The following is a 12,585-nucleotide window of genomic DNA, read 5'->3' on the forward strand; positions in this document are numbered from 1 at the left end:
GGTGTATTTCTTTATCACCTACTGAGTCATAAAGCTCATGGGCTCTGGGTTCCAATTCCAAATACTTCACACAAACCTCGCTCTCCATTCACCCAGTGGCCTCTGTTCATTCTCCCTGGCCTCTGTCATGTGTGACTCACCGGCTCATCTCCCTCTCTCCACCCCCTGACATCTCCAGGACATGGTCATCAGTCCGCAATCACCCATAACCCCGAGGAAAACGGCTCCTAACCTGACGCCAGCACCTGCCTTTTCCATCTTCGACTCCCTGCTCAGCCTCCCACCACCTGTGTGAGCAGCACCAAGAGCTAGCTAGCCCGGCCAGCATGGCTCAGCAGTTGAGCATCGACCTATGAACCAGGAGGTCCCAGTTCAATTCCCTGTCAGTTCACACACTTGGGTTTTGGGCTCCATCCCATTAGGGGGCATGCAGGCGGCAGCCAATTGATGATTTTCTTTCATCATTGATGTTTTTCTCTCTCTCCTTCCTTCCTCTCTGAAATCAATTAAAAAATATATATTTTTTAAAGCTAGCTAATATTAATAATAGGCAGAGGGCAAAGGGGAGGCCAGACATGACCCGCACGGCCATCTGGGCAGCTTCACCAGGAAGCTGCAACGTCACACTCCTCAGGGAGCCACGGGTCCACTCCCCACAGATCACTGGGGAAGGGGTCCAGCAAAGGGGGAGGCGGGCGCATGCGCAGTGAAGTCAGGGTGACGCAGGGGAGGTGCTTGTCTGTCAGTCTAACCTGGGAACAAAGCTCATTGGCTGGAGGGGCAGAGGCCCTGCAAGCACGTGAAATCCTGAAATGGTCATTGGTTACGCTCCTAATCATAACCCAGGACGGAGAGTTCTCCCTCCTGCTTCCTGTGCTCACTTCCCTTCCACGTGAATGAACGAGTGAACAGACGCCCTTACCTAGCTGACGTTGTGTTGTTGTCTTTCACAAACTCTAGTCTACGTGGTTCCATTCCCAGAGGAATCACTGCTTAGAGCACGGTGGTACCTTATTTCCCATCTCAGAAGTTTTGCCAGAAAATGTTCAACTCCTCAGCCAAAAGATGAGCTACATTCCAAACAATGCTCATTCATTCAACAAAATGTACACCCACCAACTGAGCAAGGCAGTGCCAGTTAGCATATTTTTTATTGAATTTACTGGGGTGACATTGGTTAATAAAAGTGTATAGGTGTCAAGGGCCAGTTAACATATTAATCCAAGAATGTTGACAATACAAAAAAAATTTAACTGCTTTATAAATAGATGAAACAAGGCACGCCAGCTCTTCAGTGTCTTCCCAGCCCTGCTGACATCTGTCTGCTCGCTCACTCGCTCACTCACACACTCATGCAGGGTCTTTACCGAAAGCTGGCTGACCGCCCTTCCCTTACCCACAAGGCGCTCACCACCCAAGGACATGACAAACCAGTGTATCATTCCAGTGAGACAACGGCTGAGCCGCAGTGGCCTCCGACGCAGAGGGGCGTGACATAGAAATCGTGGCTGACATTCACCCGCGCGGCCCTCTGGGCCACACACACCGCCCAAAGGCCTCCCTATCCCCGGGCGATTATCAGCATCCCTCCGGTCAGACAATAAAGCTCCTATACCTGGCTGAGACTCCGAACAGTCAAGTTTCAAAAAAGCCGAAATTGCTCAACAAACACTGACCTAAGATCAAAGCACCGTCCGAGTTTTTGCCGGAGCCCTCCCGGTGCAATAAGCCGCAGTCGCACGGACGCTGGCCCCAGGGAGAGACTGCACGTCCAAGAAGCGCCCGGCCCCACGTCCGTCACAGAGAACCCGGAGGGAAACTGGGAAGCAAGGGGTCTGGTCCCCGCTGGGTGCCTCGTGTCCCTGGGCTGGTGTCTCTGCCTGTTGGGCCTCCACATCCTTATCTACCAAATGAGCTGCTGAATTCACGGCTTCTGAAGTTCGTTCCTGATATTAGGTGGTCTTACCCGCACGATTTCTATTCTATCGCGTCACATCGCCATTCTGGCCGCTGCATGTATTTCGGACTATTATGTATGATCGTATTTAATTTACACATCACATGGTAGGTGAAAAGGAGGTTCTATGGAAAGTAGCCTCTGAGCTGATCTGATCATAAATTCCTACCTGGGCAGGTCCTGGAGGGTAGTCACATGCCAGACACAGTACTTTTTTAGTAAAAGGTTTCTCTTTGCCTCGAGCAAGCCCTGTCCCTTCTTCTTGTGCCTCTAGGCCAACATGCCTTTGAAATAAGTGAAAAACCACCGTCCAGAGAGCACAGAGGTTACTGTAACTATCCTGGAATTCCAGCCCGCCTCGCTTTCTCCCACCCTCCTGGGACCTGCCTCCCTTCCCTCCGTAACTCCTAACACACAGCTGTCTTTCCCTGCAGCATTTCAGACCTGCTTCCCGCACTGTCATCCGTGTGGCTCCAGGACATTCTTGTAAAAACCCTCTCCAGGCCGGGACGTTTCGTGACCCGGGGCAAGCAGCGGGGCCACCTCAGGCTTCCGCTGCGGCTTCTGCACAATGGGTTTGGCCTTCAAAGCCAAGCAGCCGGTTTGATGGTATCCATCGGGGTCTGCGAGTCTGTCACCTCCTCCTGGGAGCAAGTCAATTAATGACAACCCGCTTGGAAGCCGAGACAGTGAAAACAAGACTCCAGGAATGCACTGGGGAGGCTCCATTCCCTCCCACGGAACATGCTCAGGCGGCGTGGGTTAACGCCTTCGTCAACCGCAGGATGGAAGGCGAGTGGGCCACGCAGACGGTAGACGAGTGGCTTTGGTACAAACCAGATTGATGAGCTCGGCTGATGTGGCTCAGGGGTTGAGTGTCGACCTATGAACCAGGAGGTCAGGGTTCGATTCCCGGACAGGGCACATGCCCAGGGTTTCGGGCTCGATCCCCAGTGTGGGGTGTGCAGAAGGCAGCCGATCCATGATTCTCTCTCATCATTGGTGTTTCTCTCTCTCTCTCCCTCTCCCTTCCTCTCTGAAATAAAAAAATATTTTTTAAAAAAAGGAAAGAAAAGCACTAAAAGACACAAGATGTTTAGCAAACAGACACGATCTGCTACATAAGCAGAGAGCCCTGATTCTTTGGTGGTCCTGAAAATATTTAGTTGATTAATAAAATTCAATTTTTTAAGTAAATCAAAACCAATGCTCGAAAGTCTGTCTTTCAAGAAGCCGTGCATCCCACACGTCGGCGCAGCGAGCCCAGCTCCATCTGGGAGCCAGAAAGGAACCTGAGACCACGCGGCCCACCCACCTCCCCAGACTTTAAAGCAAGGAAGTATCTCAATATCCCGGCCAGCATTGTCTATTTCCTGCTGAAAGGCCACAAAGGACACAGATCCTCTTTGCCTTTCATTACAGACACACACACCCTCTTTATTTTGTCTTCCCCTCCCCAAAATCAAACAAAGCAACAAAACATCCTTCTGATGTGCATACAAGGCCTACGTTAAGGTGCCACTTTCTCCCAATCACCTAAAACAGAACCCCTAATTTTACCCTCCATTCCCCCTCCTCCTCCTCCTCCTCCTCCTCCTCCTCCTCCTCCTCCTCCTCCTCCTCCTCCTCCTTTTCCCGGGTCATCTGGTCAACCGGTCAACCTATCCTTTCTAGCCCCTCCCCCACCTGGCCTTTCTGTTCCCATTGCTACAAGCTAAGGCACCCCACCGGCCGGCCACCACCGCCTGCCCGCCACCGGAGTGCTGTGCTGAAGCCCAGCTGTGGTCGATCTCTGCCACTCACACACCAGCATAACCGAGGTCCGAGGTCCGAACGCCTTCCCCTAACTCGGTCCCGGCCGCGTGCCCAGCCTCGCCTGTGACCCCTCTGCATCCAAATATTCCGCCTCCCCTGACAGCATCTCGCTGTTCCCAAACACTGACTTCTCTTTCTTTCTTCCTCCCTCCCTCCCTCCCTCCCTCCCTCCCTCCCTCCCTCCCTCCCTTCCTCCCTCCTTTCCTTTCCCCTCCTTCTTCACTCACTCAGTCATTCAGCTAACATTTCCTGAGCACCATCTGTGTGCCAGGCGCTGTGCTGGGTGTAGGAAGACAACAGTAAGCAAGTCGGGCAGTACTTGTCCCCACAGAGACCATACATAGACCCTTTGCTCTCCCACACCCTGCAGGCTAGTTCAGACGTCGCTGTGACGTCATCGCGCTGGCGGTAGTCACCTCTCCCTCTCTCGGACTCCTGCACGTACATTCACAGCTTCTGGCGTTTATTGCCCTGTGCGTGTGTCCACTTCCTTCTCTGTGTCTTCGAGTGGCCCCAAAGCAATGGCGTGGTGCTCTGCAGGGAACCTATCCCATCTTGATTCGGTGTCTTCTGCAGCAGTCTGCAACCACTTACACGTTGTAAGGCAGCGGTTCTCAACCTGTGGGTCGCGACCCCTTTGGGGGTCGAACGACCCTTTCACAGGGGTCGCCTAAGACCATCCTGCATATCAGATATTTACATTATCATTCATAACAGCAGCAACATTACAGTTATTAAGTAGAAACGAAAATAATTTTATGGTTGGGGGTCACAACATGAGGAACTGTATTTAAAGGGCCAGAAGGTTGAGAACCACTGTAATGGATGCTTTTTTCATGTCCCATAAACATGTGTAAGTGTTTTTGTTCTGTTTTTCATCACAAAGGCGTATGGAGCTGTGGCTAAGTAAAATTCATTGACTTTGGGCTCTTGAATGTGTTTATGAACTTACAAATGAGAACATCTTGCATCTTAGGAGCCTACATCAACAAAGAGCTGCCTTGTGGTGATGTGGGCGGGGCCAGCTCCCCCCCCCCCGCCCCCCACTCCCCTGCAGCCCATGTGGGGCTCCCTCAGGCTGCCTGATTGAGACCGGCCTCTTTCAATGGAGCCCTTAGCACCTCAGTTAAAATCTGCCTTTTCACCAGCTCTGTGGGAAGGGACTGATAAGGATTTGTGTGTGTCCCCCCCCCCCCCAGGATGAGACCCACTGTGAGTGCCAGGGGCCAAAGCAGCAGGTGTTTGCATAAACCAGGGTCCAGGGTCCCAGCCTCAGGCGCTGCCTGACAGTGTGCTCCTTCCTCGTCACCTACCCAGCGGGCAGACAGTCACAGGCACAGGTGCACACCCACAGGCACACGCCTACAACTCGGTGCGTGGAACAGCATGGACAAAAGTGACCCCGAACAACATTTCTGGTTATCCTTGCAAGGCTCCGTGTTTAGGGGGCTCCTCGGGGGCCCCAGTGTGCTAGACCATGCTCTGATTCTCATCCCGACCTGCGAAATCCTGGCCCGGGGAGATAATGGGTTGCTCTCTTAGCCACCGCATTTTACGGCAACCGCTCGGGCCTGGATAGGAACATGGTCAGTGCTCTTTACAAAGGGAGCAAAAACCCAGACTTTCGTGGCTAATGAATCGCCTTCCGTGTCCACAAGGCCACTGTGTGGCCTTTTCTCCACCCACTTCTCAGGCCGCTTCAGTCATGAGAGCTACCGTCCTCCCTACCCACCGTCCTCCCTACCCACCAGCACAGCACACGGCCGCGCCCACCACACCCACAGCCTCAGAGGCGCTCACCTTCCAGGTTCACAAGTAATGGCTGTGTCTCCAAGGCGGCCATCGAGCCTCGCGGGCAGCACTGCATTAAACCGGCGGTTCCCACGGGGGGCACACGTCCCCCCGAAGGGCAATGTGATGTTTAAGGGGGGCAATTCAAGAATGAGTTATTCACTGTGAGTTTTTTGCATTTCCTATGGTTCTAGGGGCCTCATATACAGCATATAAATATGTACTGTGACATATTTATGCATTTTGGATCTATTATATGTTTTGAAACTTTAGTTGCTCTTTTTTCATATCACTTCATATGATTTTTTTAAACCATTTCTTAGGGATTTCTTCCTCATACTTCAGCGGTCCTTTCGTTCTTGTATTTTTCTCTCTCGTGGACGCCATGTTCTTTGGAAGCTCGTTTAGGCCAAGTTCGTGGCCTTCTAGGCTCCCTCCACGTGAACAGGAGCTCACTTTCTGAATAATGAGAATTCTGTGTCACATGGGGGGTGGGGGGCATCAGGGTTTTAGAGATGCTCAGGTGGGGAGTGGCCATAACAGGCTGGGAGCCACCGCGTTCAACACTCGGCGGGCGGGCACCCGGCGCAGGGCTGGGCAGGCCTGTGGTGCAGATACGCTCCTCTCTGGACACACCTATGTTCCCATAGGACAGCCGAGACTTGTCCCCCACCAGCCAGGTCACCAGCCAGACCAGGTCACCACGACATGTCCCTCCAGGGGCCTAGCGGTCTCTCTCCTTCTCTGCTTCCAAGAAGAGGTGGCGCCAATGAGCCAGACCCCACTGTCTGTGTCCTCGCCCTGTCTCCTCCCTCCCCGGGGTGTCTGTCCTCTTTCCCTCTGTCCCCTCGCCCTGGCCCCGCGGGAAATGCACACCCTCATCAGGTCTTCTTCCTCCCTCCCCAGACCTCACACCATTCTCACTGCGTCCTCCTCTCTTCGGGGAACACTCCCGAACTTACGAACTTCAAGTGTAGCGTCCGGCCGGCATGGCTCAGTGATTGAGGCCCGACCTCTGAACCAGGAGGTCACAGTTTGATTCCTGGTCAGGGCACAGGCCCAGGTTGTGGGCTCGATCCCCAGTAGAGGGTGTGCAGAGAAGGCAGCCAATCCACGATTCTCTCTCATCATTGATGTTTCTATCTCTCTCTCCCCCTCTCCCTTCCTCTCTGAAATCAATAAATATATATATGTATTTTTTAAAAGCCAAATGAACTAACAGCTGGAAGCACCTAAGACAGACAGCACCTGTCATACGTGTAAACGCACCATAAACGCTTGCTGTTATCCGCAGTGAACGCAGACCAGGCGCACCGGGACCTGCCCAGAGCCTCTGGGACACGCGCCTCCTCGCCTCGCACTCCGTTCTACCCCAGCAGACGTTCCGGTTGCAGATTACACACCCCACCTGGCCTGCATCCACACCAGGCAAACTGGAGGGCGTGGTGGTCCCTGGGCAGCCTCCTCGCCCTCGCTCTTCTCCCTCCTGGGGTCTCTCCTCTCACATCTGGGTCTGATGAGGCTCCACCGGCCTCCCAGCCAACCTGGATGCCCCCGTGAAGCCCGCACCCAGGTGTGCGCCCGCCGCCGGTGAATTCCTCCCAGCCCAGGGCTCAGTGCAGGCCCGTCATCCTCCCTCCACGCTCGGCGCGCCTGGAAGGTGATGTGCACATTCATCATCGCTCGCTCATCCTCGCTGCGCTGACAGCGTCCAGCCCCTGCCCTCGGCTGCGGTAGGACGGAGTTGCGGGGGCTCAGAAACAGCCACCGCTGGGCCAGGGCAGCCGGGCACGTCACGCCCAACGAGAAGGCTCTGCCGTTCCGGAGGCCTCATCCCAGTTCCCACTGGCATCAAACCTCACACTAGGGCCCTGGCCGGTGTGCTCAGTGGTTAGAGCTTCAGCCTGTAGACTGAAGGGTCCCAGGTTCCATTCCCATCAAGAACACATAACTCGGTTGCAGGCTCGATCCTCAGCCTCTGTCAGGGCACGTGCGGGAGGCCACCAATCGGTGGGTCTCTCTCGCATCGATGTCTCTCTCTCCGTGTCTCTCCCGCTCCCTTCCACTCTCTCTACAAACCAATGGAAAAATATCCTCTGATGAGAATTTTAAAAAAACCTCACACTATCAATGGATGGTCTCCCTGCAAGTCTTTCTTTTGGAGGCAGCAGAAATAAATATGAGAGGGATGCTGACTTGTAGCCCTACCCTAAAGTGCCAACATGAAGATCACACCAAAAGAGTGGCCCTCGTCCACCGGCCCGAGAATCAGCAGCCCACTGAGCCGCGCGGTTAGTTGGCTCGATGTCGTTTTCTGCTGGGCCCACCGTCCGGCAATCCCAAAGGAAGCCACTCGGGCCCCCACTTCTTCAGACTCACCACCTCCGGCGCGTTAGTCACTGCGGAACTGGCCATAACGGCGCATGCACAGTCCCCTGCCCTCAGACGCCCGGGGAGTGCCCAAACCCTGAACTCGCCAAAGGAAAGCCTCGGCAATGCACCATCCCAACAGCCACCCGGTAAACACTGCAGGCAGGGCCTTCACCAGGTACGCAGGTCGGGAACAGGAGCCCAGCTGCAACCGGACACCAGGCCTCAGCCCTTCGCTGCAGCCACGGGGGCATATTCCCAGGCTCCTTCATGCCCACCCTCACCCAGCCTCACGGAGCACCCTGCTCCCGCCCCTCTGCCTCGGGGAGACGTCCCCGAGACACCAGGTCCGAGCATCCCAAATGCGCGTCTGTCTTCCCTCAGATCACAGACGGGCTCCTGAAGGTCGAGGACACTCACTCTCGGGATGCCGGGGCGCCCACAGATCCTTGGGCGGAGCTGCCCAACTCCCTCTCAACAGGACAAGTCCTAGGAAGCTAGCTAGCGTGACCACGGTTCACTGATCGATGCTCATCTCATTGCGCATGTAGGTACGACAACAAGCAAGTAAAAGGACGTGTTCAGTTGGAATAGATTAGACGACAGATTATACGAAACACCAGCTTTTTTTTTTTCCTAATTTTTAAATTGATTTTGGAAAGGCAGGAAGAGAGAGAAACACTGACCTGTTGCTCCACTCATTGGCTGGTTCTTGTCTGTGCCCTGACTGAGGATCGAACCTGCAACTTGGTCTAGTGCAGCGGTTCTCAACCTGTGAGTTGCGACCCCTTTGGGGGTCGAACGACCCTTTCACAGGGGTCGCCTAAGACCATCGGAAAACACATCTATAATTACATATTGTTTTTGTGATGAATCACCATGCTTTCATTATGTTCAATTTGTAACAATGAAATTGGGGTCACCACCACATGAGGAACTGTATTAAAGGGTCGCGGCATCAGGAAGGTTGAGAACCGCTGGTCTAGTGGGAGGCGGCTCTACCCCACTGAGCTACCCTGCCCAGGGCTACACCAGCTCTTTCAATAAAAGGACATACTCAAGTCCATTCAGTCTTCTTATTCCTTATTATCTGTTGCTTTTATTGAAGAGAGGTTTATCTCTATTTAAGTTGTTACTATACTTACTATTTATTACGGTATCTTTTTCCGGCAGGTCCTTCACAATAAACAGGTCCACACTCTTATCTTACACTCTCAAACCCAAATTCCAAAGCAGCAAGGTAGCCAAAGAAGGAAGTCACACCCCTCTGCCCTCCGCAAAGGCAAGGCGAGGGACACTGGGAGGCTCGGAGCACCCCGGAAAATAACGCCCTAAATCAAATTGTAAAAAAAAATCTCCTCACGCACAGAAAACACTTGAATCCGGCTCAGCGTGTCCCACTTTCCAAAACAACAAGCCGCACCAACGAAAACTCCCTGAGCGCCAGCAGCAGCCTGTGGCCGGCGAGGCTGGAGCCCCGGGGACACACACTGCCCCGGCCTCCGCTCGTCCTGGGGCCGGACGCCAGGCCACGCCAGAGTCCGGCACGGACCGACGGCGGTCACCCCGGCCCTGCTCTGGGAGTGTGAATCCCCAATTGCAGTCTGGCCTAATGGTCAGAACTAGTACAGACGGACGGACGGCCAAAGGACTGAGGTGTTGACAGGTTCGCATTATCTTCACTTTCAGCCCTGGCTGGGTAGTCAGGTGGTTAGAGCACCCTCCCGCTATGTCAAGGTTGCAGGTTCGATCCCCGGTCAGGGCACATTGCATAAATAAGTGGAACAACAAATCGAGGTCTCTCTCTCTCTGTGTGTCTGTCTGTCTCTCTCTCTATCTCATATGAATAAATTTAAAAGATAAAATAAAGGTATGTTCACCTCTCCCCAGGCACCTGAGCCTTAAAACAACTGGTACTGTTACTTGCACCATTAAGGAAAAGTGACTAAAACAGCCATAAAGATAGTAGCGTTTCCTCACCAAACTACAAGGTTGAGAAAAGAGAAAAAAGAAGAAAAAAAAAAGCAGAAACTTACTTTTCATAGACCAGCTCCTCATCGATGGAGAAATAGTGGATATGTACTGTGCTTTTTGGTCTATTCCTTAAAGTAGCAAAATATAAACGATCTGAAAGACAAGTTTAAAAGATGGGAGAAACGTATCAGAAGTGGGGAAGCTGGAGGCGGGGTGGCCACACACACGGGAAGATCAAAACAACCAGCGCTGCCCAGGACTTAAAGCCGTCAGCACGCGGGCTCCTTGCAGAAACCTGATCTCGCCCAGAAAGCGAGAGACCCAAGGGCACGGCCGTCCCAGAGGCACCCAGAGCACCCGAGGGAGGGAGGCACTCTGCGGGGGGCAGGGCACCCCGTCGCCCTCGGGTCGGGCCAGCGGGGAGCGCCTGGAAGCCGGGGTCCCCGCAGCACTGGCGGTGCACGTTGGGTTCAGAAATGTGCCGCCGCAGGAAGGGGAAGCGAGGCGAGCCTTCCCCTGCAGCTCCGGGGACTCGAGAAGAGGAAGGGAGGAGAGACGCGGGGTGTGATCGTGGGGGGGGGGGGGGGGGGCTGAACACCGAGGCCACCTAGAGTGAGACCCAGGCGCCCTAAAGGGTCCCCGCGGCGGGACGCCCGCCCCCGCGGCTGCGTGCGGAGCTGGGCAGGAGCCGGAGCTGTCCCCGGACCGGCGGGAAGGCCACCGGCGGGAGCTGCGGAGGGACGAGGGACGCCAGAAAGACAGAGAAGCCGGAAGCAGGGGGTCCTGGGGGACAGGACCGGGGCGAGGGGGGCTGAGCGCGCGCGCCGGCTGCAGGGCGCAGGGGGCCCGGAGAAGTCGGGGCGACAAGTGAGGAGTTGCGGGGGGGGGGGGGGGTCGGAGGAGGCGGGGCGGCTGCTCCTCACCTTTCATGAACTCGCAAGCCCCGATTAGTTCCCCTGACTCCGCTGCCATCTTAAGCGAGAGGCGCACGGGGGAGGGCTGGGTCGTGGCCCGCGGAGGACACCCGCCCCCCGGCGCGGCCCCCGTGCCCCGGAGCCGGGGGGCTGGCGGTCCGGAACACCGAGCCCGACCGCGAGGGGCGGCGGGCGCCGAGGGCGGAGGCGGCTCGGGGGTCAGCGCGCCGGGCGCCCCGGGGACATTCCGTGGGGAACCCGAGCCCGCTCCGCGCGGGGCGCACACGCCCCGGGCTGTGGCCGCTCCGATCGGGACCCGGCTGCCGCCGCTGCTCCGCCGCCACCGCCGCGCCTGGGACACGCAGCGCCGCTCGCACGGCCGGGCCGAGTGTCCTCCCGGCTCCCGGGGCGATCATGGAGGAGCCGCCGTCTGGCCCCGATCGCGCCCGTGGCTCCTCGCGCGGCAGCGGGCAGGACTCCGGTGCCCGGGGCTGGCGGCGGCCGCCCGGCTCCTCCTGCGCCGCCTCCTTTCAGCGGCAACTCTTCCTCCTCCTCCTCCTCCCCCCGGGCCCGCCCCCGTCCGTCCTCCCCGCCCGCCCTCGGCCCCTCCGCTTTCAGGGCTCCGCGGCCATCCCTTAAAGGGACAGCCGGCGGCTGGCTGCGCCCGCCCGCGCCCGTCGCCAGGCGCCCCGCGGGTCACCTGGAGCCCGTTGCTAAGGCTTTGTTGCCGTCCGCCAATTGCGGGGCGGGGAGCGCCCGCCGGGCCCGGGGCGGCCTCCAGACCTGCCATTTATGAATGAAACGGGGCGCGGGGGCGGCGATGCGCAGCGCCGCTGGCTCTCGGCACCCACGTTCTTCTAAACTCTTGCACACGCGCGCACACACACACTCACACACACACACACACACACTCACACACACACACACACACACACACACACACACACACACACACGGAGACCTTGGCTCCCCGGGCCCGGCCCCGCCTCGGACGCACCTCCCTCCGTCTGGACCGTGAACCCTGAAAGCAGACGCGCTACCTCCGAACTCAGAACACCTCGAACTGGTTTCCTCTGCGCATACCGCGCCCTGGGAGGACGTGCGCTTTGTTCTCATGGGGGCAAACGGTCCCATCCGGGGCCCCACGCGCTCAGGCTCAGGCCGCGCCTGGGGCGCAGAAAGCATCACAAATGCCCACCTTTACATCGCCGGGCCGGGGCGGGGCGGGGCGCCGGGGGGTGGGGGGGGGCGGGGACCGGGGGCCGGGGGACAGGCCGGGAGGGGCCGCGTGTCCTCGGGGGACACCAACGGAAGAGTGTCTTCCCGGCGCCTCGGCAGAAGCGCGCGGGGGCCGGGTCCTCCCCCAGAGGCTCCGGCGGGTTTCTGGGCAACTTTCAGGCTGGGTGTCCCGCGGCCGTGCCCCGGGAGAGGACGGGCTGGATATGAAAATGGCGCTCCGGACCATCGTCAGAAGAGCATGCGCCCTGAGTGGTTTGTGCAGAAACGCAGAGGGGCCGGCGGCGGCTCCCCTACCCACCCGGGGAGGAAGGGGGCGCGCGTGGCCCCAGCCGGCTGGGCGGCAGCGCCGCGAGGCGGGCAAGTCTAGCTGGGCTCTCGCTGGTCTCAGCCCCCGGGCAGCTCTGCTGGCTGCCCAGAAGCTAACAGGCCCCCGGCGATGGTAGAGGGACATGGCTTCGATATTCAGAAGGGTTCAGAGCATCTCCTGCGACTGGCACTCGCCTTTGGAAGAGAGTGAAGAGGAAA

General features: G+C 57.1%; 1 protein-coding gene across 9 annotated transcripts in view; it reads right to left on the reverse strand.

Moving 5' to 3' along the window:
* CDC14A (cell division cycle 14A) overlaps positions 1–11,991 on the reverse strand; it is a 65,170-nt gene extending 53,179 nt beyond the window's left edge. For 2 of the 9 annotated variants that reach the window (XM_059675057.1, XM_059675062.1), the window contains exons 1-2: positions 11,862–11,991; positions 9,970–10,060 (exon numbers count right to left, since the gene is read on the reverse strand). In XM_059675057.1, coding sequence (XP_059531040.1) covers positions 9,970–10,060; positions 11,862–11,955 — 185 coding nt within the window. In that variant the 5' untranslated portion in view covers positions 11,956–11,991. Of the gene's footprint in view, positions 1–9,969; positions 10,061–10,830; positions 11,381–11,818; positions 11,838–11,861 lie in introns of those variants that run through there. The other 7 variants (XM_059675064.1, XM_059675061.1, XM_059675065.1 and 4 more) reach the window with 7 other exon arrangements.
* Positions 11,992–12,585: the final 594 nt, after the last annotated feature.

This window comes from Myotis daubentonii, chromosome 18 (genome assembly GCF_963259705.1).
Source record: "Myotis daubentonii chromosome 18, mMyoDau2.1, whole genome shotgun sequence".
Classification (NCBI taxonomy): domain Eukaryota; kingdom Metazoa; phylum Chordata; class Mammalia; order Chiroptera; family Vespertilionidae; genus Myotis; species Myotis daubentonii.